Source organism: Ictalurus furcatus, chromosome 23 (genome assembly GCF_023375685.1).
Source record: "Ictalurus furcatus strain D&B chromosome 23, Billie_1.0, whole genome shotgun sequence".
Classification (NCBI taxonomy): Eukaryota; Metazoa; Chordata; class Actinopteri; order Siluriformes; family Ictaluridae; genus Ictalurus; species Ictalurus furcatus.
In genome coordinates, this window is record NC_071277.1 from 5,308,206 (window position 1) to 5,335,663 (window position 27,458).

The window sequence follows — 27,458 nt, forward strand, 5'->3', positions numbered from 1 at the left end:
AAACCAAACAAACATTAAACTCCATTAAACTCCATTCAATTCCACACCCGCCCCGTGGAAGCTGCTAAGCTCCGCCTCCATCCGACCTCTATTAAGCGTCAGCCATCTATTTTCCTCTGACTCTGATTGGCGCGGCAGAACAAACGGTACCCATTCTCGCCGTGTGATTGGCTAAGCTCGATGCGAAGCCCCGCCCCGGAACGGATTGTTTGGAGCGGTCACAGGGGCTGACGGTGGACAGAGCAGGATGGCAGCAGGACTCATGGACTTGTGTGAGAACTGAAGTGTTTGGAAATCCAATTTAGGTGAGCGACACGTCGTATTTCATCATCTGTAAACAAATATATCGCGCATTAATAGCGTTTGAAACATTCGGTTAAGAAAAAGATCCCACTTTCATTAGTGTTTCAATTGAATTTCCGCGCGTGACTCTGGTGTCCCAGCGGCTGGGAACATTACTTCTCTGTGTTGATGTATGTAGATATTTTACTCATATGATTGATTGATTGATTGATTGATTGATTTATCGAAATGAAATGATTGAGGAAGGGAAATAGTTTCTTCATTATAAAAGAAAAAAGAAACATGTTTGTTTCGTAGTAAATTAAAAGGTCCTGTGGCTCAGAGAGAGGGAAATTGTAATGAATTACAGTCAGAGACAGGACAGGATACTGAACATTATATTTCTGACTTAGTTTTGTGTTTTGTTAGGATTAATAGATTTAACACCTCTAGTTCATTTTTATTTATTTATTTATTTCAATAAATTATCGTTCATCCATACAGTAAAAAAAAGAAGTCAAAATTCACATCCAAATTCATAACTGTTCTAAATACTAGTATGTCAGCATAGTATTTTAGTTTTATACACACTCTTATCACACAAAAACCAAAAAAAAAATCTGCTATCTATTATTTTGTAGAGAACTTATTAATAAAGAGCTATGTTTTACTTCTTTCCTCCGAGAAACCATAAGGAATGTAAACTTTTGCACGTCAGCAAAGGTCATGTTGTCATGGTTACAGCAATGCCCACATACTACTGTAGTAAATAATACTATTTTGATATAATGCTATGTAATAATAATAATAATAATGATAATAATACTATAAGTAAATGATACTATTTGATATAAAGCTCTGTGTATGTGTGTGTGTGTGTGTGCTAAGATTGATGATGATATTAAGATTAAAAGTAGTCTATTTATTGAAACAGTATGCATATCAATGCCATATTGTCTAATCACCCAACGTATATTTGACTAATAGGATGATATTTGGATGTCATTTGCAAATTAAAGGGCCAACCTGGAACTTTTTCTCCTTCTTCATGAGTTAAAATAGGAATACAAAGCCAAAGTCTATATTACATGTAAAAAAATATAATAATAATTGGGTTTTTTTTTAAAGACAGGCTTTGGGAAAAAAAAGTTTGGTATGTAATGTTGATGTGGATGTTTTTTTGTTTATTCATTTATTTATTTTAAAATGTAAAAAACCCTTATACCTTTATGATCCTATACCTTTTGGCATTTGTAATGCACGTCGTGCATATCGGGGATCCCAGCTCTTTATAAAAGCCTCATCACTACAGAGAATATAAATGAAGTGCACTAAGTGTAGCCGAGAGCAGTGAGGTGTTTGGGATTGGGCCATTTCAGGGTGGCAGATGGGGGCTGTTGTGTTGAGATGGGAAGAGTCTCAGCTTGTGATCACGGTTGATTAGGTTTAGTCACTGTAGCGGCATCGCTGATGACATAAAGCTGTTATATGTCCCACGTCACGTCACATCATGTGCGCTTTTTGATGGGATTTGGTGTCCGAGGATGTTTGGGCGACAATTTGTGCTCAGGAGAAAGAGGAAGGGGGTCTCAGCAGGGGGGGAGAGCAGGAGTGTTTTGCTTTTATTTAGGAGGAGAGGGGGGTGTTAAAGGACGTTGGGGGAGGGAGGCGAGTCACATGCATGGGAGAGCATGTGTGTTGCCGTGTGAACGGAGCGCTTATTGTCCGGGCAACCTTTCAGAGTGGCTTCCCCGAGGTCCTCACTTCTTCTCACCGCCCTCCCCCGTCTCTCTGTCTTTCACACACACACACACACACATCACAGGCCAACTCACCATTACTTTCTCAGGCCTGGATGAAACAACACACACACACACACACTGATGTTCTCACTTTCTCTGTCTCTCGTGTATCTTAGGCTTCTCTTTGAGTTACTTTAACACACATTGTATCTTCCTTTTAAAACCTTTTTAAAAATAATTTTAAATGCAACAGATATCAATTTACAAAAAAGATAACAAGTTACACAGCAGGAGCAAAGAAACAAGCATGACAGAAATGTAAATGTAAACTAATGTAAAAATTTCATACAAGTTTAGAGAAGAAAATGTATGATGTGACATAATAACGATAACAGTTATCTAACTATTAATAGTTAATAGTTAACTAACTATTATTAACTAAGTAATAATAGCTATCTAAACATTCTTATTAATGAAGCAGAAACTATTAGGGAAAGAATCAGTTAAAATCTTAATATTATATGAGATGTAGGATATTAGGTGAAATCACATACGTTTAAATGAACATTTGGGTGAATTCAGATCTATCGGGAGAGGTTTTGAATTGGCAGTTTGTCTGAGCTTTGTTGCCAAGACACGAATCATTTCTGAAATCTGCAAGGTGTTGACTATCTACCTGTAAAGGAAAAATTCTAGAATATTCTAAAGAAACATGGCTTATTCTTTAGTCAGACTAAGATCATTTCCATTGATGTTCGGTAATGTGGCGCATTATGGAAATGATTCAGCTTTAAACATTTGTACATAATTTGAACGAACTTTATTCTTCCTACAGCAGTACATCTTATATCAGTCCGTACAGGATTTCACCGAGGTTTAAAATTTTTTTTGTGATTGTTGCGGCCAAAAATGCTCAATTTTGCCACGGCTTTTTTTTTTTAATTTACGCAAAGACTTTTTTGCGCTTTTTTTGCGGAAAACTATTCGACTTGGCGAAATCGCGATCACACAAAATTGTTTCGCGCGCTCTTTCGCAGTGATGTTTGTCGGTAAACGAGACCTTTTCGCTGTACTCGTGTTCCACGCAATCTTCAATCGGAGAGGGCTTTGACGGAATGCACGTTATGATGACGTCACACGACACGTCTCGGCGAAAATCTGCGGTGATTTTTATAAATTGCGAGCTCCTCCGAATATTGCAGAGTTTGCTTGATTTTGCGTTCCTTTCTGAGATTGCAAAATCGTGAAAACCCGGAGGGACTGTTAGATCAGTCATGTGTAATATATTGGTCATGACAGTTTTATAACCTTGTGAACACTCTAGCCAAAGCATATGCCATTTTATTTTTTGTTACCCCAAGATTTTTGGAGGGCGCTTCCTGTTGAATGATGGCCACGCCCCCTTATATGATGTCACATGAATAATGCATTTGCTTTATTTAAAGTTAATCTTTACCTGAATTCTCTCTCCAAAAACACTTTCCAAAAACTCATGAACAATAAACACTGCAGTCTTTTAAACCATCTCAGAAAGAAGAGTTTAAAATGTCCGGTGCTGATTGTAGAGCTTGGTATTTGGGTCAGATTATCTATAAATAGTGCTAAATTTGCGATTCTGTATTTACGACAGACCCGCAGCAGTTACCTGCTATTTTTAATTTCTTAAAGAATGGCACGTTATCTTTTTTATCCATTTACAGTTACTACATTTCATTTTGTGGAATATTCATGAAACAAGTACTCACATTGTAACAGCTATAAACATTCGCTCCCTCACTAGCTTCTCTCTTTTTTTCTTCTCTTTTTTTGCTCACCCCAGCAGTTTGTCATGTTACCGAGTACCCACAGTCTCCGGGTGTGTCTCGATCAGCTCCCTAGTTCAGCAGTCAGGGCACCGATCAGGGCGCTGGCCATTTTAAGGGCTGTCTCAATCGCAGAATCTTTCCAGAGCACTGGAATGTTTGCTTGTTAAAAGATCCCACAATGCACCGCAAAACCCAGGGAGTGTCGATACTGACCTTGGTCCCTTACCGGAAATGACGTCGTGTTTTCTGACGGCACTCAGCTCGGAAAAAATGGCGGACGTACTCTCGGCCAGCTTCGTGTACGAATGTAAGTAATGATAACGAGTCTTTATTGGTCACGTATACGTTATAGCACAGTGAAATTCTTTTCTTCGCATACCCCAGCATGTCAGGAAGTTGGGGACAGCCATGATATGGCGCCCCAGGAGCAGAGAGGATTAAAGGCCTTGCACAAGGGCCTAGCAGTGGCAGCATGGCAGCGCCGGCGCATGAACCCGTGACCTTCCGATCAATAACCAAGAGCCTTAACCGCTAAACCACCACTGTCCCACTGTAGCATGTGATCGTTGTTGTGGCTCGCAATTGATATACTGTTTCTCCAGCTAGGGAGCTAGGGAGCTGATTGAGACGCACCCTCTGACTGTTACAAAGCTCTGACACTGGAGACTCCTTCCATCCATGTTAAATAAACATGTCCTTACAGAAAGTTTCACCATATCAACAGTGACACGTTTTTCTTTGTTACATAGCAACACTTTGTTTTATTAGATTCGGATGATGCGGAGCATCCGCCCGACAAGTCCCTGTGAATGAGTTGTTACTATAGAACCAATAACGTATTACAACGAGAGCATTACTACATTAATATAAACCTGCGATTTTCATGACTGATGACATTGTTGTCAGAGCTGCTGTTCTAGAAAACGAATCAACACCTACGGATTCATCGGATGCAAGAATTCAAGAGCGATGTGGTATAAACGACACGTTGAGTTCTCCTCATGAGCAGATGCGAGGGGCGTAGCCGGAGCTGCTGTCAGCTCTGTGAACCATCAGCAGTCAGCCTGGAATCACCTTACCGTATTACGCTGACACACACACACACATGCAGAGTGAAGGTTGGACCGCAGCGTTTTGTGTGTCAGCGTCTTTTATTTGAGCACAATGCAGCTTGATTTCTCCCTCAGGCTGCGGATAAGTGTGTGTGCATGTGTATGCGCGTACCGTTAATAATGTAAGACTACGAGCTTTGATATGTGTGTTTGCTGTGCGACCTCACTACATTGTTCTGGAGGACAGGAAGTCAGAGATGGGACACACAGAGGAACAGGAAGCTGCAGGCTGGGTGGGGAGGTGCAAAACAGGAAGCCGGAAGGTGCACAGATAAGTCGACCCCCCCCTGAGAAGCTTCCCCACCGTCCCTCTGGTCTTCTCCCTCATCTTTTGACTTTAAATCCCGCCCCTGCCCCCCACCCCGCTTTCAGCCAATCACCTGGCAGATGGCCTCTCAGCTGGCCGATCTCTGCAGGGGTCAGGATTTTACAGGGTTCAGCGTTCCCCACTGTGTCCAGTTGCACTCGATCACATGTTAGAGAGCGGCTAGAGTGCTTTTGTTCATTTGGAGTAGGACTGGCGATATGACGGGAGAATATCGATATCGTGATATAGTATGTCAGACTTTACAGAGATCTCATGGATATTTTGATAACAGACTGGATGCAGCTGATTTGATATAAAAATATTGTGCTTAAACGTGCATTAGGTAAGATTAGTCTGCTTTCTTTTTTTCTAAACTAGGTCTGTGAGAGTCACGTGGTTTTAAAATTTGAATGATTCCGCCCATGTTCGTGAAGCTCCGCCCCCAGGATATACAGTGGCCTGTAGTAAAGTGTCTATAAAATGACTGACAGGAGTCGCGTCCAAACACAAACAAGCTTTCCGGATCAGAATTCAGTTTTCCAAACAGACTCGAGACATTTTTGCTGTGGTTTTGGTTTTGGTTTTTAATCCAGTTCTACATATCTTCCAGGTTATTTGTACAAGAAAGGAATAAAAAAAAAAAAACGACTATTGCACTTTTAATATTTTGTACTTGAAGTTTTAAACTGTTTACATGTAGACATTAAATAAACTTTTTTTTGTGCATCTTTCTTTTCTTTTTTCCTAAATAGCTGTAATCCTTAAAGAGAGGAAATGACAAATGTGTGTGTGTGTGTGTGTGTTTTAAATTGTGTGATAGAGTTGGAAGAGTTCGATCTCAGTAATGACACTGTGATTGAGAACTGGTTTAGTTTAGCAAAACTGTGAACAGATGGATGTGTGTTAATCCCCAACTGAGCTCCAAACCCAATAAACAGCATGTTGGATGAAGCGTGGATGAGCCCTGACTCTGTCTGTGTGTGTGTGTGTTTTCCATCAGGCTGAGTGTGGCGAGCAAGAGCCATGCCGCTGTTGAAGAGGAACATCGAGCCCCGGCACCTGTGCCGTGGTGCGCTGCCCGAGGGCATCGGAAATGAGCTGGAGTGTGTAATGAACAACACACTCTCTGCCATAATCCGCCAGCTCAGCTGTCTCAGTGAGTACACACACACACCTTAAAATAAGGATGTACAGTAAATGCTACAATTTATCACACTGGCTCAGTTTAGGAGTAAAATAGTTGCCGCCATTATTTACGTCGCTATTGCGTCACGTGGACGCTACACGTTCGTTTCTCCAGTTCACGCCAACACCTCGACCACAGCATACACACGGACTCCGCCTAGCGTGCACGCCGTTAGTAACTGGCTGCCCAGGGTCACGGCGCTTTAAATGACTAGTTTGTTTATATTTTGGGAACAGAAATACCTACGCAACTAAACCCGCGCACGTCTCCAGCCGAGATCCGTAAGGAACCGGAGCGATGTAACCGAAGCTGAGGAACTGTCAGAGCCAGTATTCACACGCCGTGACGAATCTCCCGACGTTCTCATTCTTTCTGTTTCTGCTTTTCTTCCTCTACTCGTCAGTCCCGCCAGGATTTCTGCAATTCTGCGTTCGGCGAAATAAACGCAAAATCAAGCGGACGCCGCAATATTCGGAGGAGCGTGAAGTTTTTCAAAAGCACTGCAGATTTGGGCATCACGTGACGTCATCACAAACGCACGTCCATCCGAAGCACAAAAAAAACTCTGCAAGTTGCATCGCAAAATTTTGGAGAAGAAAAAAACCCCGCAGCAAAATCAAGTATTTTTGGATGCAACAATCACAAAAAAAAACTCTCGTACGGACCGCGCTGTGTCCGTGGGCATACTGTGGCAGTAGCGTTTAGGCCACGCCCACTTCAGATACAGATGGTCATTGTGTTCCACGCCTGCATTAATGCATCCGTCTAATGACATTTCCATGCGTCCATCCCAAAACTGCACCCTAAAATCTGTTTTTCTTCTCAAGCCACTTCAGCACCCCACCCCTGTGTGTGTTTGTGTGTGTGTGTGTGTGTATTGTATTGTAGATGCCTGTAGAGGGAGTGGAGTAGAGCCTTCAGCAACAGCTGTGTGGGTTAAATATAAATGGCTGAGCATAAAAGCCAGTTGGGTGGGGAGGCAAACAGAGACATGGCCACTCTATGCGTGTGCGTGTGTGTGTGTGTGTGTGTGTGTGTGTGTGTGTGTGGGAACACACAACGACAAGGCCACAGCTTGTCGGTATTAGCGTGTATTAGATACATGGTGTGTGTTGCCGTGGGAATGCATGTAGATAAGTATGTATTTAGCATGTTTGTGCGTGCAGGGTCAGAGGTCAGGGCTTTCGAAAGAGCCGGGTCAGTCTTCCTTCCTGTAAATATTTTCCTGAAAGCGTCCTGCAGGCTTTTGTTCAACGTTTGCCGTTATAAATAGACTCCATTGTTTGTGCTATCATTCACCGCCGTGTATTACTGTATACAGGCATTACTTCAGCAGCAGGATTACGACATTCTATCAGTTTAACCGTCTCTAAAGCAGCACATTGATTTTTCCAGCAGCAGCAGTGTGTCTGCCCGAGGCCGTGAGAGTGTCGCGTAGGCGAGCGCAAATCGAGGACGGGAGATACGGCAAAAAACGTCACATCCCAGAACTTGAAGCTGTTTTACCAATAACGGTGTTCATTTTCTCCATTAATGTAGAATCTTTGGTAAAAAACTAAATCAAAACAAAACATGATAGCAGCTTTGGTCATAATTTACTTATTTGATTATTGCTAGTTTTAGCCTTGATGAAAAAATAAATTGTAGAATGTGGGGATAAATACTTTATTCTGTTTGTTTTTTTGTTTTTTTTTAACCAAATTGTTCCACATGAAATCTGGAACGATTTTAGACACACTTTTTATACACCCTTTACAGGGCACTATACTGTATATCTAACAAGGAGCAATTTGCAATTAAACCCAGGGTGCGTCTCGATCAGCGCGCTAGTTCAGCAGTCAGGGCACTGATCAGGGAGTCGGCCATTTTAAGCGCTGTCTCGATCGCAAAAAATCTTCGTTCGCTCCCTAAAAAAATCCCACAAAGCACTGCGTATCGATGCTCGCTATCTTCCCTTCACGTCATGTTTTTTTGAAGCCTCTCAGCTTCATTAAATGGCGGACGCTCTCTCGGCCAACTTCGTCTGCAAACGTAAGTAGCGCGTTATTTTTGTGGCTCTCAAATGATTGTTTTTTTAACTTTATATTTGGCGTTCTATATATACAGTTTGTTCGAGTCTTTTAAGTGTTTAACGATTTGAAAAATCTGTAGCCTACGATCCTGCCTGATGTACCATGACAGAAACGCGTGTGATTAAGCGCACAACTTTACATAACGTGTAATGTCAGAAAGATGTCGGCCCTGCCTGTTGTTGATAAATGCCACTGGTGACGTTTTGCAACGTGAGTACGTGAGTAAATTGAGTCATCAGTGTCCCAGTGTGACGTGAGCCAGGGTCCTTACCGGTGCCCGAACTCGTGTACTGATTGAGACGCACCCCCACTTTGCTATCCAATGACGTTCTGCAGCCACATCTAAAAAAAAAAGAAAAGAAAACCCATCTGTATTACATCAACAATGGGTTAGAAATGATTTACACTACAGCGCTATCAAATTCCCGAATCTCGAAAAAAACATGTCATCGTTTCCCGTAACATGGATGTAATATTAACGGAAGGAGTCTCCAGTGTGAGCTTTTTTTAACAGTCAGAAGTTTCCTGCCACAGGAAAGTCTTCACGATGGAAAAGATTGTACTTTCTGGTTTCCCTGTAATTTGACAAGCTGTATGTTTTTTTAAAATACTTATATAATTATCTTATTATTCATTTATTAACCGTCTTATTGACTTCGAGAGAGAGAAAGAAAGAGAGACTGGTGACAGAAAGACTGTTTATGGCTGCTATAACGTACCCGATAGTAACAGGCACTAACTTGTTCTTCCTTATACACACAATTGTTATTCCTTACATATTTGAAATAAATCATTTTCTGCAGTTTATGTAATAAAAATGTCATCATGCTATGGATTTTTCAGCTTGTAAAATCTTGACGAAAAAAACCAACAAACAAAAAAAAACCCCTCCTTTTACATCCTCGCTTTATTATTTGCATTTATAATTATTATCATTGTATTTTGTTATAGATTTTGAGTTCAGTTTTTATTCTGTTTTCTTTTATTCAGATGGCAAGTACTGCATTTAAAAAGTAAATATTCGAGGTTCACTATCTCAAAATAATGAGAGAATTCCTTTTGAGAAATCTATTGAGAACAAATGATCACATGCCAAAAATAACTTAAATCACACACACATTAATATCCTTTCCTGTCTTAGTAAAGTGAGATTAAAATGACTTATTATTATTATTATTATTATTATTATTAATAAGTTATTTTTGTTAATGATTTAATTGCATAAAAATGAACTTTTATATATATATTTTTTCTTGTACCGTGAAGTATTCTGATATAATATTTATCTGCCGTGTTTATGCCTGCGTTTATTTCCCCACGTGTCTGATCTCGCCTGTAGGTAAGCACGCGGAGGACATATTTGGTGAGCTGTTTCACGAGGCCAACGCGTTTTATCTGCGAGCCAACTCCCTGCAGGATCGCATCGATCGGCTCGCCGTCAAGGTCACTCAGCTGGACTCCACGGTGGAGGAGGGTAAGGGATTGTAGGAAACCGAACTCCGGGTCAGCACTCGATACATTTCTGCGCCGGATTTGTCCAGATAGAGTTCCACAGAGCTGGCGCGAGATAAGAGACAGCAGCTTGGAGACAAAGTAGACATAAATAGTAACTTTTACTGTGCTTTTGTTTTGACCAACGTTTTTAGGCGGCTAAAAGGTTTTTCGTCAGAGACGTTTTAGTACCAAAGGTTCTAGTTGTTGTGTAGCTTTTTTAAAAAGGTCAAATAAAACTGTGTCACATGTAACGTCTGGCATCATATAGATACAGAAATACTGAATTTAAAAAAAAAAAAAAAAGCAATAGAAGAATTAAACAGAAACACTTTGACACTTTGAATCAAGTTCCATTGGTTCCTCTTTGGGCCGTGTCTTGTTTTTGGATGTGTGGAAAAAATGCTATGTATATAATTTACATTTGTGTGTGTGTGTGTGTGTGTGTGTGTGTGTGTGTGTGTGCAGTCTCTCTGCAGGACATTAATATGAGGAAGGCCTTTAAGAGCTCTACAGTACAGGACCAGCAGGTGGTGTCCAAGAGCAGCGTGCCAATCCCTGTGAAAGAGATGCACGGGCTGAGTGACCCGCCTCCCCCCCTCAACATCCTCTCACCATACAGGTGTGTATCACTGTGTGTGTGTGTGTGTGTGTGTGTGTTTCTACTGGCTGCTAATCATTCAGTCTCAAGCTTCTCTTTTGCACCTCCTGTAGTTTATGTGACACAAACACCGTTCATGTTTAAAGTGCATTAAACAAACCTCCATGTTTCGTCCTTTCTGTCCCCACAGGGACGATAATAAGGACGGGCTGAAATTTTACACGGACCCCTCGTACTTCTTCAACCTGTGGAAAGAGAAAATGCTGCAGGACACGGAGGACAAGAGGAAAGAGAAAAGACGACAGAAGGCAGGCCTCATGTTGCTCTTCTTTCTTATCTTACCTCTTAATGCTCCTTCTGTGTCTAATGAGTGACAATCAGTAATTACAGACATAGTAACACCTCTCTCTCTCTCTCTCTTTTGCTCTCTCTCTCTCTTTTGCTCTCTCTTTCGTTCTCTCTTTCTTTTGTGCTCTCTCTCTTTCGTTCGTCCTTTCTTTCTTTACTTCTCTTTCTCCCGCTCTCTCTTTCTTTCGTTCTCCCTCTTTCTTTCATTCTCTCTCTCTTTTGTTCTGTCTCTCTTTTATTCTCTCTCTCTCACTTTCTTTCATTCTCTTTCTTTCTTTCATCCTTTCTCTCTTTCTTTTGTTCTCTCTTTCTTTCATTCTCTCTCTTTTGTTTTCTCTCTTTTATTCTCTCTCACTTTCTTTCATTCTCTCTTTCTTTTTTTCATCCTCTCTCTCTTTCTTTTGTTCTCTTTCTCTCACTCTCTTTCATTCTCTCTCACTTTCTATCATTTTCTCTCTCTCTCTCTCACACACACAGACACACACACACTCACACACACTCACACACATATATATATATATATATATATATATATATATATATATATATATATATTTCCTATAACAGAATGTCCTGAAGTCTTTTATTCCTCTAATGTCAACAATTTGACATTTTTGAATTTTATTAATGAACATCATGTTTTTTATCCATTTGTAGTTACAATGAATGTTCTAGACCGTCCATGAGACAAGTTGGTTCCTGTTATCACTTACGTTATAGCAGCTAGAAACAGTTGTTCCCCTCACCAGCCTCTCTTTCTTTTCTCTCACATGAAGTTAATAAGACAAAAATAAACCCCCAGCTTGGCATGTGACTGAGAAACTGCAAAGCATAAACGTCTCTGTCCTGTCATGAAGAGGGAGTAGCACATAGTGGAAAGCTTACTGACTCATACAAAGCACTGACACTGGAGACTCTTTCCATAAATGCTTAATAAACGTGACACACTTTTTAAACACATTTATTATTAGCCTTAAATTATGTGCAGTGTCCGGTTTCCAAGTCCTGGTGAATGAGCTGTTACTATAGAAACGTATTGGAACAAGCACATTAATATAAGCCCGTGATTTGAGTTGCAGTCAGAACTACCATCAGAGCTGCTTTTGTAGAAAATGAAGCAGCACCTTCTGAGCAGTGAGATTTGCGAATTCAAACCGTGTGCTTTTCTGCATCTGCAACAGGAGCAGAAGCGCTGTGTGGACGGCACACTGCAGAGAGAGGTGAAGAAGGTGCGAAAGGCTCGGAACCGGCGTCAGGAGTGGAACATGATGGCCTTCGATAAGGAACTGAGGCCCGATCTGCGGCACGGGCACACGGTGCACAGAGGAGGATCGTCTGAAGGCTCCATGTCACCAGAAAACAGGTGAAAGGATATACACACGCTACAGTTGTTATTGTTAAAGAAAAAGAAAAGCAAGCCGGAATAATGGTTGTTGTTTTTTTTTCTAAGCTATAAAGTAATCATTGAGAATCAGACAAAAACACGCAAACACACCTCTAACATTTATACTTGATCAGCCAGGAGGATTTTCTTTGTCTATCGAGGTTAAACATCCACTCTGCCGGGACACAAGAGCTCGAATTGCTCCGTATAGATCACGATTTCTATATATAGCAGTCGCAAGCATGATTTCGCAATATTTGAGATGCGGCATCAGATACTTGTGTCCTGATATTCACTGCAGTCTCAGAAAGGTACCAGGCTGTACAGTTCCTCGCTGCTGGAGCGAGCAGAACCACTAATGGGAAGTTTTGCACCCTTAGCATGCATTTTTATACATTTAAAAATACTTGAAGGTACAGAATTATACCTTAACCTCTTTTACCGGTAGCCAAAAAATGGCATTTTTGTCTGTTGTGGGGGTACCTGTGTTCAACATTGATTTGTTTTGTGATCTCACACACCACAGCAGTGGTTAATGGCTCATATGAAAGTAGACACTTAAGACTTTAAGAATTAGCAGTTATTTCAAGTATTTCTTCTTTGACCTAGCCTACCTGGGGCAATATATTCAGAATTTAAAAAAAAAAATTATTAAAAATAAATATTTACTTTTAACAAAATGTTATATCTTCACAGCAAATGTTGATATCAACCCCATTCCTGGTCTCAAAGATGCCCCAAGTACTTGTCCATGAACACCCAAAATATGAGGAAGTTATCTCTAACCACTAAAATTGTGTGTAAGGTTATCCAAACACAGGTAAAAACCTCTCCAAAATGGCACCAAACCTCTTCAAATGGCACCAAACGTCTCTAAATGACATAAAACCTCTCTAAATGGCACAAAGCTTGTAAAAATGGCACAAAGCCTTTAAATATGGCAGACTACTAGAAATAGCAAACATTTTTTTTTTAAAGGCACAAAATAACCTCTCCCAAAGGCACCAAATGTCTCCAAATGGCACCAAACCTCTCCAAATGGCACAAAATGAAAACAAACGGCAGTAGCATGAACTCTGTTACACAATGTGTAATTTCACACACACAAAAAAGTCTGAAACATACTTATAAAATATAATGTTTATTAAAAATGGCGCCAGAGCCCCAGGTGAAGGAGCACTTGCTCTCCTAATGGCTCAAATGATAGATACACGAGTAACCCCTCTCCTCTGACTTCTTTGGGGGGTAGATAGAGCCCCTCAACTCAATCCACATAGTCTTTCTCCAAAAAAAAAAAACAAACAGAAAACAAACAAACAAACAAAAAAAGCCACTCGGAAATAACTGCTCCAGAAGCTGTGACGCATTCAGGTTTTTTCGGGAGCGCGCCGCCGCTATAAGACGCCGTTAAATCGCAAGCTGAGCGAAAACCAGTAGAAAACTAGCGATCAGAAAAAACTGCCAAACATGCAAAAACCTGCTGTATAAAGTTCTGCAGGAAGACCGCTAGAGCGGAGCGGCCATTTCCTGATAGTGTCTCTGCACGGCCCTGTAGCGCGGTGCTGATTGGCCTGTACCCCTGACACACAACTCAAGACGCACGCGTAAAAGGTTTGTTTGTGCTGATTACGCGTTTGATTTTCTCAACCTCTGAGTGGTCAATCATGTCGAGTTTGGGCTTGTTTGAAAGCTAGAAGTATCTACAATTGGTCCAAGTGGGTGTCAATCAAGTTAGACTGATCAATTTAAAATTTAGGAGGCGGGTTGTTCAGCATAGCCAAAACAGATTAGCTTTTTCTTTAGATGGTGTTTCAGTTCAGTTTATGGCTAATTACTAAATTCCAGAGGGGTGGGATACCAAAACACTTAATGCATTTTGAAGAGGACATTTGTGATTAAATATGGAACTTTGCATTTGTTTTCTTCAATAAAGCTGATGGACTTTATACCGATGGAAATGTGCATGATTTATAAAACCGCGAGCGAATAGGATTTTCGTCTATGTAGGTAATGGAAGGTAGTAAACGTTTATACAAGTCCGATCTTGGGTTTAAATGTTATAATTTTATTGTGGCAGTTGTATACGGTGTTTTACTATCAAAAAAGCTTTAGTCGTGCTCTCCGTTTTATCTCTGTCTCAATGTTTTTGTGGAGAGGTGTGAATTGTTTGCCCAGCGGGGAGCTCAAACTCCGCCCTTTTCCCATCCCCCTGCTCACCAGCAGTTAAGCACACAGACATAAAACTGTACACACAGAAAGCCACAAGTGTCCTGACTAATCTTATACCAGAACTTCGGTGATACAATAATTCATTTGTTTATACTAATTGAAAATGTCCGATAAGTCGTTTTCCATTCCACCGGCGGAATGAATGCTAGTGTCGGGGCGAATGGGGTTAAACACCACTCAAGTACTGAACGTACATCACATGGCACAACAAGCCTAGCAGTACATTTTAATTTTGGAGAGTATTTGTATAGTACATGTATTTAAAATGACACAGTAATGCATGATGTAGATGATTTTGTTACACATTATATTGTATATGCCTTATTTGAATACATGTTTGGGTAACTTTCGACACTAAAAGCTGTTGTTTAACCGAAATAAAGCTCATTTGAAAAAATCAGTTAATTAACATGCATTAAACATGATCATGCATGCACTCACGCTCCAAATTGAGGTAAGAGTATTGGTTAAAACTAAGAAGTAAGCAAATTGTATAATGAATGTCATGTATAAATGGAATTTAATTCTCTCTCTTTGTTTCTTTCTCTTTCTTTAGGTCTCACGGACAAGACCACCTGGACCACGGCTATCTGACCATGTCCAACCACGCAGGCCACGCCCACACATACTCCGGCCCAACCCCCAGCATGGCAGCCCTCTCGGCTCACGCCCACAGGTCAGGGTCTATGGCTTACCGCTCGGGCACACTAGGCCGCCCACACCAGGCCCCGCCCCCTCCTCCACCCACAGAATGCATGAACGGCTCCATGCCCCTCCCACTAATGGACTACAGGTTTGTGCACTCAAGAGTTTAAATAAAAATATCATTTGCATGGCCTTAATCACAAAATTACACTATATTTTATATTTCATATAAATGGCTCCACCTTGTGGTGGTGATTTTTTATTTATTTTATTTTTTTAAATCCCTTTTCTCATTTTCCTCCTGTTTTTCCTTTCACTGCAGTATGGATTACATGAACTCAGTCTCGCCCCCTCCACCCCCAGCTCCTCTCATTCCATCATCCCAAACAGCCTTTGCTCTGCCCTCCATGGGCCCACCTCTAGGCCCACCTGCTGTAGGCGGAGGTTACATCCTGCCTGCTTCACCTGCCTCTGGACCATTGGCTGCTCCTCCTCCGCCAGGGCCGCCACCTCCTCCACCTAACACCACCCAACCCATCACACCCAAACGCCCACCTGTGCCCACTGAAACCCCGCCCATGAACGATGCCCGCAGCGACCTCCTAGCAGCCATACGCATGGGTAAGAGATCTTTCAATCTCTATAAATCTAATCTGAGTGCGTATTACTTGAGGGAGTAGAAAATCACTTTATATATAATGTTACCTGCTTGTCATGTCACTTACGGTTTGCAAAAGTATTTACCCTAACTGAACTGTTCCACAGTTTGCAGTGTTACACCCTGGAATGTAAATGCACTGGGATTATATGTCATGAATCTAGAAAAAGAAAAATCCCATAATATTGTGAAGTAGTGCGGGAAAAATCAATATAGTTTGCAAAATTGTTTTAAAATGAAAAAAACAAACAAACCATGAAGTATTGCATAAGTATTCACCCCCATTGCCGCCATCAGAAGTCAAACAGTTAAAAAGCAGTTACACAAAAATAGATCTTTTTTACTAACAATTCAATAAATTCAATAAAATATGCTATGTCGTTAAGGACAAGTTACACTTCCTCAGCATATTATGTAAAACATTTTGTTTCCTTAAAATGTAAACCGAAACAATGCATTAGTAAAAAAAAATAGAATATTTTAAAGAAAAAAAAAACATTTTACTCTTTACTAAAGTAATAAAAGGTCCTTTCTTGCTTTTCACCGCTTCTTAAGTACACCATTACAGATGAAAATGACGTTTTTGTGTGTGCGTGTGTGTTTCTACTCCCAGGTATCCAGCTAAAGAAGGTGCAGGAGCAGCAGGAGCAGCAGGCAAAGCGAGAGCCGGTGGGGAACGACGTGGCCACCATTCTGTCCCGCCGCATAGCCGTGGAGTACAGCGACTCCGAGGATGACTCTGAGTTAGAGGAGAATGACTGGTCTGACTAGAAACACACACACACACACACTTACTCCCTTTTACCGTGACACTGCAGTGTCTACAGTACAGAGACGTGCAGAAGCACTCAAAAGTTTGGACCTGATTGAATGTGTTTATTATCGGTTTGATCAAAAGGTTTCATCTCGAAAGTTGTTTCTAAGACAAGGTTTCTATCCGATTTAAAGGAAATTTTATTTAGAAGGGAAAAACAGTCGAGCGGCTTCAAAACATAAAGGCTGAATGATGTTGTGCCTTCATATTGATAACTGTTTGTATGAAAAATAACGCAGGTTAATGTTAGAGTTAGGGTTAATGTATTTTTTTTATTTTTTTTAAATGAAGTCATATGTTATTCAACTAAATCAAACCACATCACCCTTGTTGTTTTGAATTCATTTTCCATGCGATCAGGTTTGTTCAAAGTCTGCTTTACAGAATCGAAACTATGAGATTTGATTTGTTTACAACAAAAATCTCTACAGCTTAGTTTAAATGTGGAAAACGGTCAGATAAATTCACTGAAGCAGCGATTAAGGGGTCCAAGCACGATGCAGTGGACTGGCAATGCTGAATGCGTGATTTGAAATATTGAAATAATTCACTTGACACACTTTTCCACTTTGTGTAAGGATGAAATCAAACTTCCTAAATTCTTTTCAGACGGGAGATCTCTAGACATGTATTTGTTAAGTAAAGTTTCTGGTAATTATGATCGGTTTGCATGGGACAAGCGATTTGTTAATTTCATAGATGGTGAAATATGATGTACTGTACTCTTTCCAGATACATATACAATGTAATAGCACCCTCTGTAGTCAAAAATAGGGGAATAATGTAGAATGATGTGGACAGTTTTTGCACGTAACGATGGTGATGGTGTAAAACATCTGCCAAGAATGAAATATCTTCGGCTACTGAATAAGAAGAACTATGAAATATGGAATAATGATTCTGTGACAAATGTATTTGGAAGAAATATTCAAAGGATGTCCAACACTGGCTTGTTGTACCACCTTTGGTGCTTGGACCCCTAATAAAATATGGTGTGTCCAAACTTTTGACTGGTTCTGTGCAATCAAACTCCACAATATGATGCTCATCCAGCTGTTTATTTAGATATTAGATTTATTAAAAAAAAAAAAATACAAAAAAAAACAGTTCATTAATTAAAAGCAGATGAGATTCAAAGTTTCTTCGTGATTGTAACAAACGTGTCAGAATTGTCGAAGCGACTAGGCGAGACGGTGGGGTTAAATAGAAAAACACACCATTGTGAGATTCTAGCTATGCATGAAGCAGACTTGAAGGTCACATGACCTGGACATCCCTTAAGAGAGCTGAAGGAAACGATGGCTGGGCGAACTCCACTCTCGTGACGACGACCGAAATGGATCGTCTGCTCAGAGACCCATCAAGGCCCTCATCGTGGAAACGGGTTCTTGCGGGACTGGCGTCTCTATGGAAACAGTACAGCTGGGATGCATGATCTCCATGGCAACCGTGGGGTCTAGGTGGCGAGCAGATGAAATAAACCAAGCGCAGGCCGGGTTATTTTTAATGCACAGCACATTCTTTTAATACAAAAATTAACAAGAATCTCTCGATTTTTAAACTAACCAAAGCAATAAAAAGAGAGCACTAACACTTTGGAAAAATATACAACACATTCATGTAATGTCTTACAACATCTCAGTTAAATAGTGCATGTTGATTATCGTTTTTTTTTTTTTTTTAATAATAATAATAATAATAATAATAATCATTTTGCAGATACGTATTTTTGTTGTTGTTGTCGTTGTTGTGCCATTTCTCGAAAAAATAAAGTGCATTTCACAGTTAAGACTACGCATACGTCTACAAAAGATGCTGTTTCTATTTCACCCACCCCCATCATGAACCACCCATCCCCCCCCAACCCAACCCTCCCCGGCATTTTAAATTTTTTTCAATCACATCATTCATGACACACGGGGTGACATGATTTCAGTCCAAAGAGGACATTTTGCTTGGAATCCTCAAAGAAAGCTTGAGGTATGTGTCATCACAGGAGTCCTTCTGCTGTACGCTTTATCTAGACTCGGCGTATCAATCCCTTGCAAGTCCTTTGCACAGGTATTACACATAATCTCTCGGTTTACGACACCACGGGTCATTTTTGCACTCAAAGTAAAGCTCTTACAGTGGATTACAGCGCATCTACGATTGGTTACATTTGTGTCCTCTTTCACAACATGTGATGTTGTAATATTACTCAGTATTACTGATTATAATATTTAAATGAATATTATTACATCACATCGAACTAAAGACTCGGCCAGTCTTCGAAGCGGCTTCGAAGCACGATCCTCATCCTCTCCTTGTCTTGTTTGTCTGTCTTTGCGTGTCCGGATCACTGCACATTGATCGTTCTGTCTGCTCAAAACAGACACCGATTAGCTCTCAAAGTAAAAAGGAGACAAGGTAAAGAGGTTACGTCGGGCGAATTTGGACGAGGCCCAAGGTTAATTGTTGGCTCAGAGCACCATGGCTAATGTCACCATGCCTCTCCGATGTCTCATGCCTTATTTACAGGATCGGATCGACGGATAGGACGCCTTGGCGAGTAAACGATAATAACTATTCCTTTATCGTTACATTCGGAAAAGGCCGTACAGCGCGTCGAAATGCAGGAGGAACGAGAAAATAGAAAATGGATAATAAAATAAATCGATTCTTCAAATGCGGTCAATTTTCTGATGCCCTTTGTAAAATGGCATCATCATCTTCAACGTCATCATCATCATCAGCCGCGATGAAATATTAAAACCTCCAGAATCGGCTCATTTACACACAAAAAAGGAAGTCACTCAGGTCAAAGGTCACGTCGGGTAGGCCGAGGCTCAAGAGGCGACGTCTCTGAATGACAGGAAGACTGAGCTTTTTTTAAAACCACATTTTAACCCCGTTCTGCATGCCTTCAGGGAGACAGGCTTTTTAGCACGACACACACACACACATAGGCATGCATGCACGTACACACCGTCATGCAACAAACGCGATCATACAGAGACATGACATACGGTACAGGTCAGAGTCACGACGGCAGATGCAAACTGCATGAACATGTTACACTGAGGGGAAGGAACCGAGTCTGCTCTCGGAGAGTCATATTTTCATATGGTGATATTTCCGACTTGCTGGACGAAGCTGTTATTGCTGCTGGAATATTGCTATCATTCCGGTGAAACACTCAGAATGTGGTTATTGCTTACTCATGGAGTCTGACTTGGAGAGGATTTGAGAGCAGGAGTTTATATATAAGCATGATTATAGTGCGATTCTGGGAAGAAAAACTGAGCAATTTTTTCAGACCAAAACATTGCAGTTTATCATTCGAATTCTGCTATTTTTGCACTGGAGCTATAGGGGAAAAACATATGTTCACCAATTAGCATCGTGCGAATGTGGTTTCTACGCTCTTAAAATCGGTAAAAAGGATGGTTAAGGTCCTCTAAACACCCACAACCTGTCAGTGAGTCCAGCTGGCTGGAGTGATTTCAGCGACTTTTACAGGAGATTATGACTACACTGATCCCGTGATTAAAGCAAATGACTACGACATTCTGTTTACGTCATCGGTGCCCTGCGATGGATTGGCACCCCGTCCAGGGTGTCCCCCGCCGCATGTGCGCCCCATGCCCCCTAGGATAGGCTCCAGGTTCCCCGCAACCCAGTAAGGAAAAGCGGTACAGAAAACGGACGGATGGACGCCCTCGATCAGCCGTGATCCAGGCTCGTGTACAAAACAGGCTCGCATATACGCAAACATTCCTGATATAATAACAATATTTTTTCTATCCACCTGCACGATTCGTTAACGTTTCGCCTTCATCGCTACGGTATTTGTAGCTGACCTGTACGTTTGGTCTCATCCTATAACGTTTTGTCAAACAGCCAGAACTTTGTTCTTCGCCTTTCTTTGGTCGCAAATCACATGCGCTCTAAGACCGCCGACGTCAACTCACGAGTCACAACCAACGAATTCTTTCATCTACGTAGAACCTTTCGGTTTCCCCAGAGGGACAAATCAGAGAATATTTAAGGCTACGTCCACGTTAATTTGGATCAATTTGAAAGCGCGTCTTTTTTCTATACGTTTTGGTCTTCCGTCCGCACTGAGATGGCGTTTTTGAGGGGTTTTTCGAAAACGCTCTCCCAAGTGGATAAATTCGAAAACACAGTTTTCACGTTGTGGTGTGGACTGAGAAAACAGAGATATTCAAATACAAAGACGTATTTTAAGTCACGTGACACGGTCGTGTGACCCATTCAACTCAAAAAAAACAAGATGGTGGACAATGACGTACCGCAATTGTTGTGCCTGCTATCCAGTTTGATAGCACTTTGTACAACCTTCAGATTTTTTCAAAGGGGATGGAACTTTCGCTCGCGATTGCAGTTCGGCAGAGGAACACGAGGACAACTTCTGTTTTTACGCACGTACAGTATAAGGATTTAAGTGTTTTCGGACGTTTCCGTGTGCACGAGCTATTTTGGGAAAGCATTTGCGAAGTGGCAGTGTAGAAGGAGAGCGTTTTAAAACTAATCTATCCGGATTAACGTGGATGTAGCCTAAGCATGATAGATTTAGTAACAGATCTAGACAATATGCGAAACAACTAAATGACCAAATTGTACTGAAAATGTTTTGTTTTTGTTTTTTCTCAAAGGTTTTTCGGATAGTTAAAGCTTCATTGTTTTAGGGTTCCCCTAGTGAGAAAACTAGTATCAGATTCAGACAGGGTGTGTGCCTATAACCAAATAGCAAAATTGTCCATCCATGGGTATTTAAAGGTTCTTTGTTCCCCACAGAAGAACAAGCCAATGACTGTTCAGGGTTCTCCAAGTGTTTACAGGGTATACGCGTGATGCTATTTGTATTAATGGTCATAAGCTTCCACTAATCCAAAAAGTTCCATCTAAAACCATGAGAGTTTCTACAGCTTGTCCTTCTGGGAGATATCTGGTAAAACCCTACGAACAATTTCCCTCTAATAAAACATTCCAACTAGAACCCTTTTAAACATCTAAAAACATTCAATCGACCTTCGAGGAACCTCTTTTTTTCCGGGGGTAGAACAGTTTGCTTTAATTGCTTCAAATAAAAAGTGTTTAAATGACACTAATATTACATTTCAAACTGAGATTGATTCAAACAGTAACCATACGTTCCATAGAACCTTCTCGGTGGTGTTGTGGATACTGAACCTTATAGCTCGAGTGCAAAATTTACACACAAAAACCATTTTTTGTGCAGTTTGTGCAATTTTCCCTCTTCACTATTGCTTTGAGGAACAGCAGCTTAGCAAAGCTCTTTCTTCCAATGTTGCCATCAGCTAATTTTCACAAGCACATATCATAACCTCCCTCAGCATCGAAACCATTGATGTCAGAGGAGACCAGTGTTGCTAACTAACTAACCTGGGGTTTGTTTTGGTTTTTGTCTATAAAGCAGCATCTGTGTTTGCTCTCATTATCTTCCTCATCAGCTGCTTGCTTTCCAGGGAATACTTCACTTTCTGGTGATAAGGGTTATTAGGTATTTTTGTTAAGTAGCCCTTGAAAATCTTGCTCTGTTTATATATATATTATAATATTAATTACCAATTAATATAAATGAATTTGTTAATTTTTCTATTGGCCATTACTGAGCCTGGAGCTCAGCTGGAAGTAAAGCATGAAGGGGAAAAACAAAGGACATTTTAAATCTGACACAACACGACTGAATTAAACAAACATCACTAGTGCGTACATTCATTCAACGTGAACCCCCTACTCATTCATACACTACTGCTTTAATATCCGTGCAGTTTGCATCCATCCGCCCTGTATGCAGGAGGAAACCACTGCTAGTCATCCTGTGGCAAGAACTCAAAATAAAGGCATCAATGGGTTTCATTCATGTTAGCTCTTCATGGTCTTCTGATTTGGAGGACAGCGTACATTCGGGCACATTTGGGTCAGGGTCTTTAAAGGAATATAATTGAAAAAACCCTCACAAAAATAGCAAGCAGGATAAAGCAAGATGGACGCTGCTTTTCTCTCCAGCGGATGATGCGAGGCGCGGATCAGTGAGCGCTCCGGCTATTTTTAGATCCCCATGGCTGCTTGGTTTTCAGCACACGTTCAGAATGCAGCAGAGAAGAGCGAGCCCCCTCGTCTCAGCCTCCTCCCTCACTGAGGGATGCCGCTGAGGCCTTTCAAAGGAGCACGCATTGTTTACAACAGCAAGTTTATCTACATTTTATGTACAGATGCTTGCCGTGAAAAGGTAGGCTTTGGTGGCAGTTTGGTGGCACCAGAGTGAGGGGGTACAAAGGCCATTTGGCAGTGGTCGAACTTACATCACAATAAGGGGAAGACGTAAAAGAAGGGCCACACATATATCCCCTTGTCTCACAACAGCATGCAAAGTCTAAGAGACGTGTACGTTAGACGTCGCTGGGCGTCCGTGCCCGCTGCACCACGCTGGCCGGGATGCAGCCGCAGCACACCATCCAGAGCGCCTTCTGGATCTCTTGGTTACGGAAGGCGTAGATGACGGGGTTGATGATGGAGTTGTAGGTGGCGGGAACCAGCGTGGCGTAGGTGTACAACGGCGGGTAGGTGTAGTCGGCAATAAGCGAGTAGACTGTGAAAGGCATCCAGCAGGCGGCAAACGTTCCCAGGATGATGGCGAGTGTGGAGACGCCTTTGCGCGTCGTGACGTAGTGCGGCGTGGCAGCCAGGAAGTGGTGCTGCAGGGCGATCTGGTGCGCATGCCGCATTACGATCTTGCAGATTTGCATATACAGCTGCAGCATGAGCCCGAAGAGCAGCAAGAAGGACACGGACAGAACAGCGACATTGTTCTTTGTGAGTGGTCGCACCACGCTGCAGGCATCCTCCTGACTCAGGCAGTTTACCCCGGTGACGGGCAGTAGACCAAGGCACAAGGACGCCCCCCACAGCAGCACTAGCATGGTGTAGGTGAAGGCAGCTGTGCGCTCTGAGTTGTACGTGAGCGCGTAATACAGCGACAGGTAGCGATCGATGGTGATGGCCAGCAAGCTGAAAACAGAGGCAGAGAACGAGGCCACCACCAGGCCGATCGTGAGCAGCTGGGCCGAGTCCGAGCGCAGCAGGTAGGCAAAGGTGAAGTGGAGCACCAGACCCACGCCGGCTAGCAGGTCAGCCAGCGCCAGGCTACCGATCAGCAGGAACATGGGAGCACGCAGAGCCGGGTTCTGCCAGATCACCAGGACCACCAGGGCATTCTCGCAGGCTATCAGGGTACCCGACGTGCACAGCACAATATCCCACGGGTTCACCAGCAGCTCAGCAGAAGACTCCGGGGGTAAAACAGCAAGTGGAGGAGGCGTTCCAGCCGTCAGGTTCTCTGTGCTCCCACCACCACTGCTGACCCAGCTGGGGTCAGGGGTCAGCCAGCTCGGGGTGACTGACACCTGCTCGCTCATTGTGCCTCCCGTCTGAAAGAAAACACACATTTACCATTTTAAACAACCGTATTCTCAAAAAACAAGGTTTCTTCAGACATCCTATACGCTGTATGTAGAACCCTAACACGGAGAGGTTCTGTTTTCAGAAAAGGTCCAAAGCAGGAAGGATACTAGAACACTTAACCATCCAAGGAGACACACACAAGGAATTTTTTTTTCTTTTTAAAAATGCAGGTATTTCATAAACACTTACAGAAATTTTCAAAGGAATCAAAGATTCTTTGGTTTCTGACTTCCATTAGGGGGGTTCTACTTCTACTTCTAAGGTTCTACACAGAACATTTAAGGGTTCTCCCAGAGGGGAGAAATCTCATAAGGGCTGTAAATCTCACTTTTGCCTAGAAGTGAGACATCACGATATAATTTATTTCAAGATGAGAAAGTAAAACGAGAAGTCGGCTGCTATATTATGGAAGTGCTTCAAAGTAAGCGTGTTGTTGGCGATACATTTCAGTTTCAGTTTTAACCAGAAACAGAATTTTGTATCACTTATGAGCGGCACAATCTGGTGTATATGTGACATTATTAATATTTTCATATATTTGGCTTACATACAGCCTGTGTAAAAGGAACATAAATCACCTGTTTTTCATTTTAGAACCCAAGAACGGTTAAAATATTGACTCTGCTCAGAAGGTTTTTATTATTATTATTATTATTATTATTATTATTCCATTTCTAAACGCTGCTTTGGACACATACAGAGTCTGAATCTCGCAGTGTTATAAAACTGCTCTTTAAAGAGGAATATGAACTATGCAATTAGAGGTCTAGTATCATTATTATCATTATCATCATCAACAGGCTGTTATTCTTTCTGAAACCATTATGATTATTACGAACGTTGTACTAATAACACTTTTTACTCTTGCTCTTGCCATCAGTTAATTATATTAATCTTAACACTATTGTAACCATTATAACAGACCTTTTCATCTTTTCGTATTGTTTAACTTCCTGTATGGCCTGATATTCTAGCGCTCATGACTACAGCACACTAATCTCTGATCCAGTCTGTCTAAATGAGACATTTGTTCAAATTTGAGGATGGTTGGACTTTATTCTATTTGAGTTTCCAATCATTCATATATACATATATGATATGTATGTATTTATATATATCATACATACATGCATACATACATATATATATATATATATTATATATATATATATATATATATATATATATATATATATCATCCTAATAAAATGATATGAATTGGTAATATTACAATCTAGCCCTAATTTTTCATCTTTAAATCATTTGAACTGTAACTCATCACATTATAAAGGAAATGTTATGACAAATGTAAACAGTCTCTATGGTACATTAAAGCCCTGGCTCAAACCCTGAGAGATAGCATGCATGCAAGACTTCACAGTCACTCTCAGCCTCTTTTATCTGAATCAGTATTCCTATCATATCGTATGTGGTTGAGTGCAAAATTTACCCCAAGCATACCCCTGGGACGACAGGAAGAAGACGCAATGCGGTTCATAGCAACACAAACCGTTCCAGTTTGTTGTTATTTCACATATTTCTTCATGATCACATTATAACTAGCTATGAGGACGCTGCGGTCTGGACCTCGGTAGTTTACAAAGGTTTTTTTTTTTTTTTACCTTTCACGTAGCTCATCTCAAGTTTTCAAATTTACACAGCCGATCAGGTAAAGCTACAATTTCCATAACGGGCTATAAATAAACACTTAACGCCAGGTCAATTTGAAGTTGCTGTTTTGTGTAACGTCACTCATCAACAACACGCAACGAACGAGATCAAATTCATTACTAACTAGTGTACTGATGGCAAAGTATCATCTAGCGTAAGTCGCAAATCAACAGGCTGTCACTTCAACCAAAACATTTAACTCAGTAAAATGAAAAACTAACAACTAACTGGACAGTTTATGGACAAACGGAAGGAAACTATAATGGAGGTTTTTTTTAAATTAGCAGGTGATGAATGTAAATCGCTCTGGATAAGGGTGTCTGATAAAGGCCGTAAATGTAAACGTAAATATAAGTGATGTAGTACACATTTTGCACTGTGATATATTTACTGACATATTATACTGATAAGGGCGCACAGTGGCTTAGTGGTTAGCACGTTTGCCCCACACCTCCAGGCTCGGGGTTTCCTCCGGGTACTCCGGTTTCCTCCCCCAGTCCAAAGACATGCATGGTAGGCTGATTGGCGTGTCTAAAGTGTCCGTAGTGTATGAATGGGTGTGTGAATGCGTGTGTGAGTGTGCCCTGCGATGGATTGGCACCCTGTCCAGGGTGTACCCCGTCTTGTGCCCGATGCTCCCTGGGATAGGCTCCAGGTTCCCCGTGACCCTGAAGGAAGGATAAGCGGTATAGAAGATGGATGGATGGATGGATTATACTGATAAAATAACACGTTAATGCAACCTCACGAAAATTTTGAGCCGGGTTACGGCCCTGATCACAATTAACAAAAAAAAACAGTCAGTATTTGGCGTGACTTGTGAGGGTCGGGGAAAAATTAAACCACAACAATTTTTAAGCTTAATTAGTGGTGCTTGCGTAACAAAGCATCCCTATCATTATCTCACATTCTTCTTCTTCTGGAAAAAACTTTGGCACATAATTTGTCCCACACCGTTTATGCGACGGACATCAGTGAAGGCTCAAATCCATCCATCCATCTTCTGTGCCGCTTACCCTTCAGGGGAACCTGGAGCCTATCCCAGGAGGTATGGGGAAAAAGGCAGGGTACACCCTGGACGGGTTGCCAATCCATCGCAGGGCACACGCACATACACGTTCACACTCTACGGACACTTTGGACATGCCAGTCAACCTACCATGCATGTCTTTGGACTGGGGGAGGAAACCGGAGTACCCGGAGGAAACCCCCACAGCACGGGGAGAACATGCAAACTCTGCACACACAGAGCAGCGGTGGGACTCGAACCCCAAACCCTGGCGGTATGGGGCGAACATGCTTATTGAGAAAAGATGTGCTAGGACTTTTATAAGCTATCAGACTTACACTGTTTGAACAGCGGACAAAAAAATTCGCATGTTTATGGCCCATAGGGAATGAATGAGGAATAAAACACGGGTGTCACAGCTCGGACGTCGTTTGGCTGACATGCTCGTATAATGTATCCTCTTGTACGTCTTAGGGAGTAGACCCGGAATGCCTTGGGGAGTAGACCCGGATCGTCGCGTTTCAGAATTTTCACCAGAAATGGTTGGAAAATAGTGTTATTCTAACCCCATAGACAAAAATGGGAACTTTTGGACCCCCGTAACTCCCACT

The 27,458-nt window shown here is 41.5% G+C and overlaps 2 protein-coding genes across 4 annotated transcripts; one reads left to right on the top strand and one right to left on the bottom strand.

Moving 5' to 3' along the window:
* The first annotated feature begins 49 nt into the window (after positions 1 to 49).
* On the top strand, positions 50 to 18,472 carry wasf3b (WASP family member 3b). 3 transcript variants are annotated; one of them, XM_053611864.1, is made up of 10 exons: positions 50 to 305; positions 3,844 to 4,136; positions 6,249 to 6,404; positions 9,846 to 9,980; positions 10,466 to 10,619; positions 10,789 to 10,906; positions 12,128 to 12,309; positions 15,116 to 15,352; positions 15,527 to 15,825; positions 16,476 to 18,472. In XM_053611864.1, exons 3-10 carry the CDS (start codon positions 6,272 to 6,274, stop codon positions 16,631 to 16,633), a joined length of 1,416 nt encoding a protein of 471 aa, XP_053467839.1. In that variant the 5' UTR covers positions 50 to 305; positions 3,844 to 4,136; positions 6,249 to 6,271; the 3' UTR covers positions 16,634 to 18,472. The 3 variants fall into 3 exon arrangements, with proteins under 3 accessions (XP_053467839.1, XP_053467840.1, XP_053467838.1); XM_053611865.1 differs by having other exon boundaries at positions 3,847 to 4,136; XM_053611863.1 differs by lacking the exon at positions 3,844 to 4,136 and having other exon boundaries at positions 53 to 305.
* A 2,665-nt stretch (positions 18,473 to 21,137) lies between these two features.
* Positions 21,138 to 24,300, bottom strand: gpr12 (G protein-coupled receptor 12). The gene has a single exon (XM_053611696.1). It carries the CDS (start codon positions 24,149 to 24,151, stop codon positions 23,096 to 23,098), a length of 1,056 nt encoding a protein of 351 aa, XP_053467671.1. The 5' UTR covers positions 24,152 to 24,300; the 3' UTR covers positions 21,138 to 23,095.
* Positions 24,301 to 27,458: the final 3,158 nt, after the last annotated feature.

Coding starts and splice junctions, on each gene's coding strand:
- wasf3b (XM_053611864.1), top strand. CDS start 6,272: ATGCCGCTGTTGAAGAGGAACATCGAGCCCCGGCACCTGTGCCGTGGT. Junction 6,405..9,845: donor CCGCCAGCTCAGCTGTCTCA/GTGAGTACACAC, acceptor TCTCGCCTGTAG/GTAAGCACGCGGAGGACATA. Junction 10,620..10,788: donor AACATCCTCTCACCATACAG/GTGTGTATCACT, acceptor CTGTCCCCACAG/GGACGATAATAAGGACGGGC.
- gpr12 (XM_053611696.1), bottom strand. CDS start 24,151: ATGTGTGTTTTCTTTCAGACGGGAGGCACAATGAGCGAGCAGGTGTCA.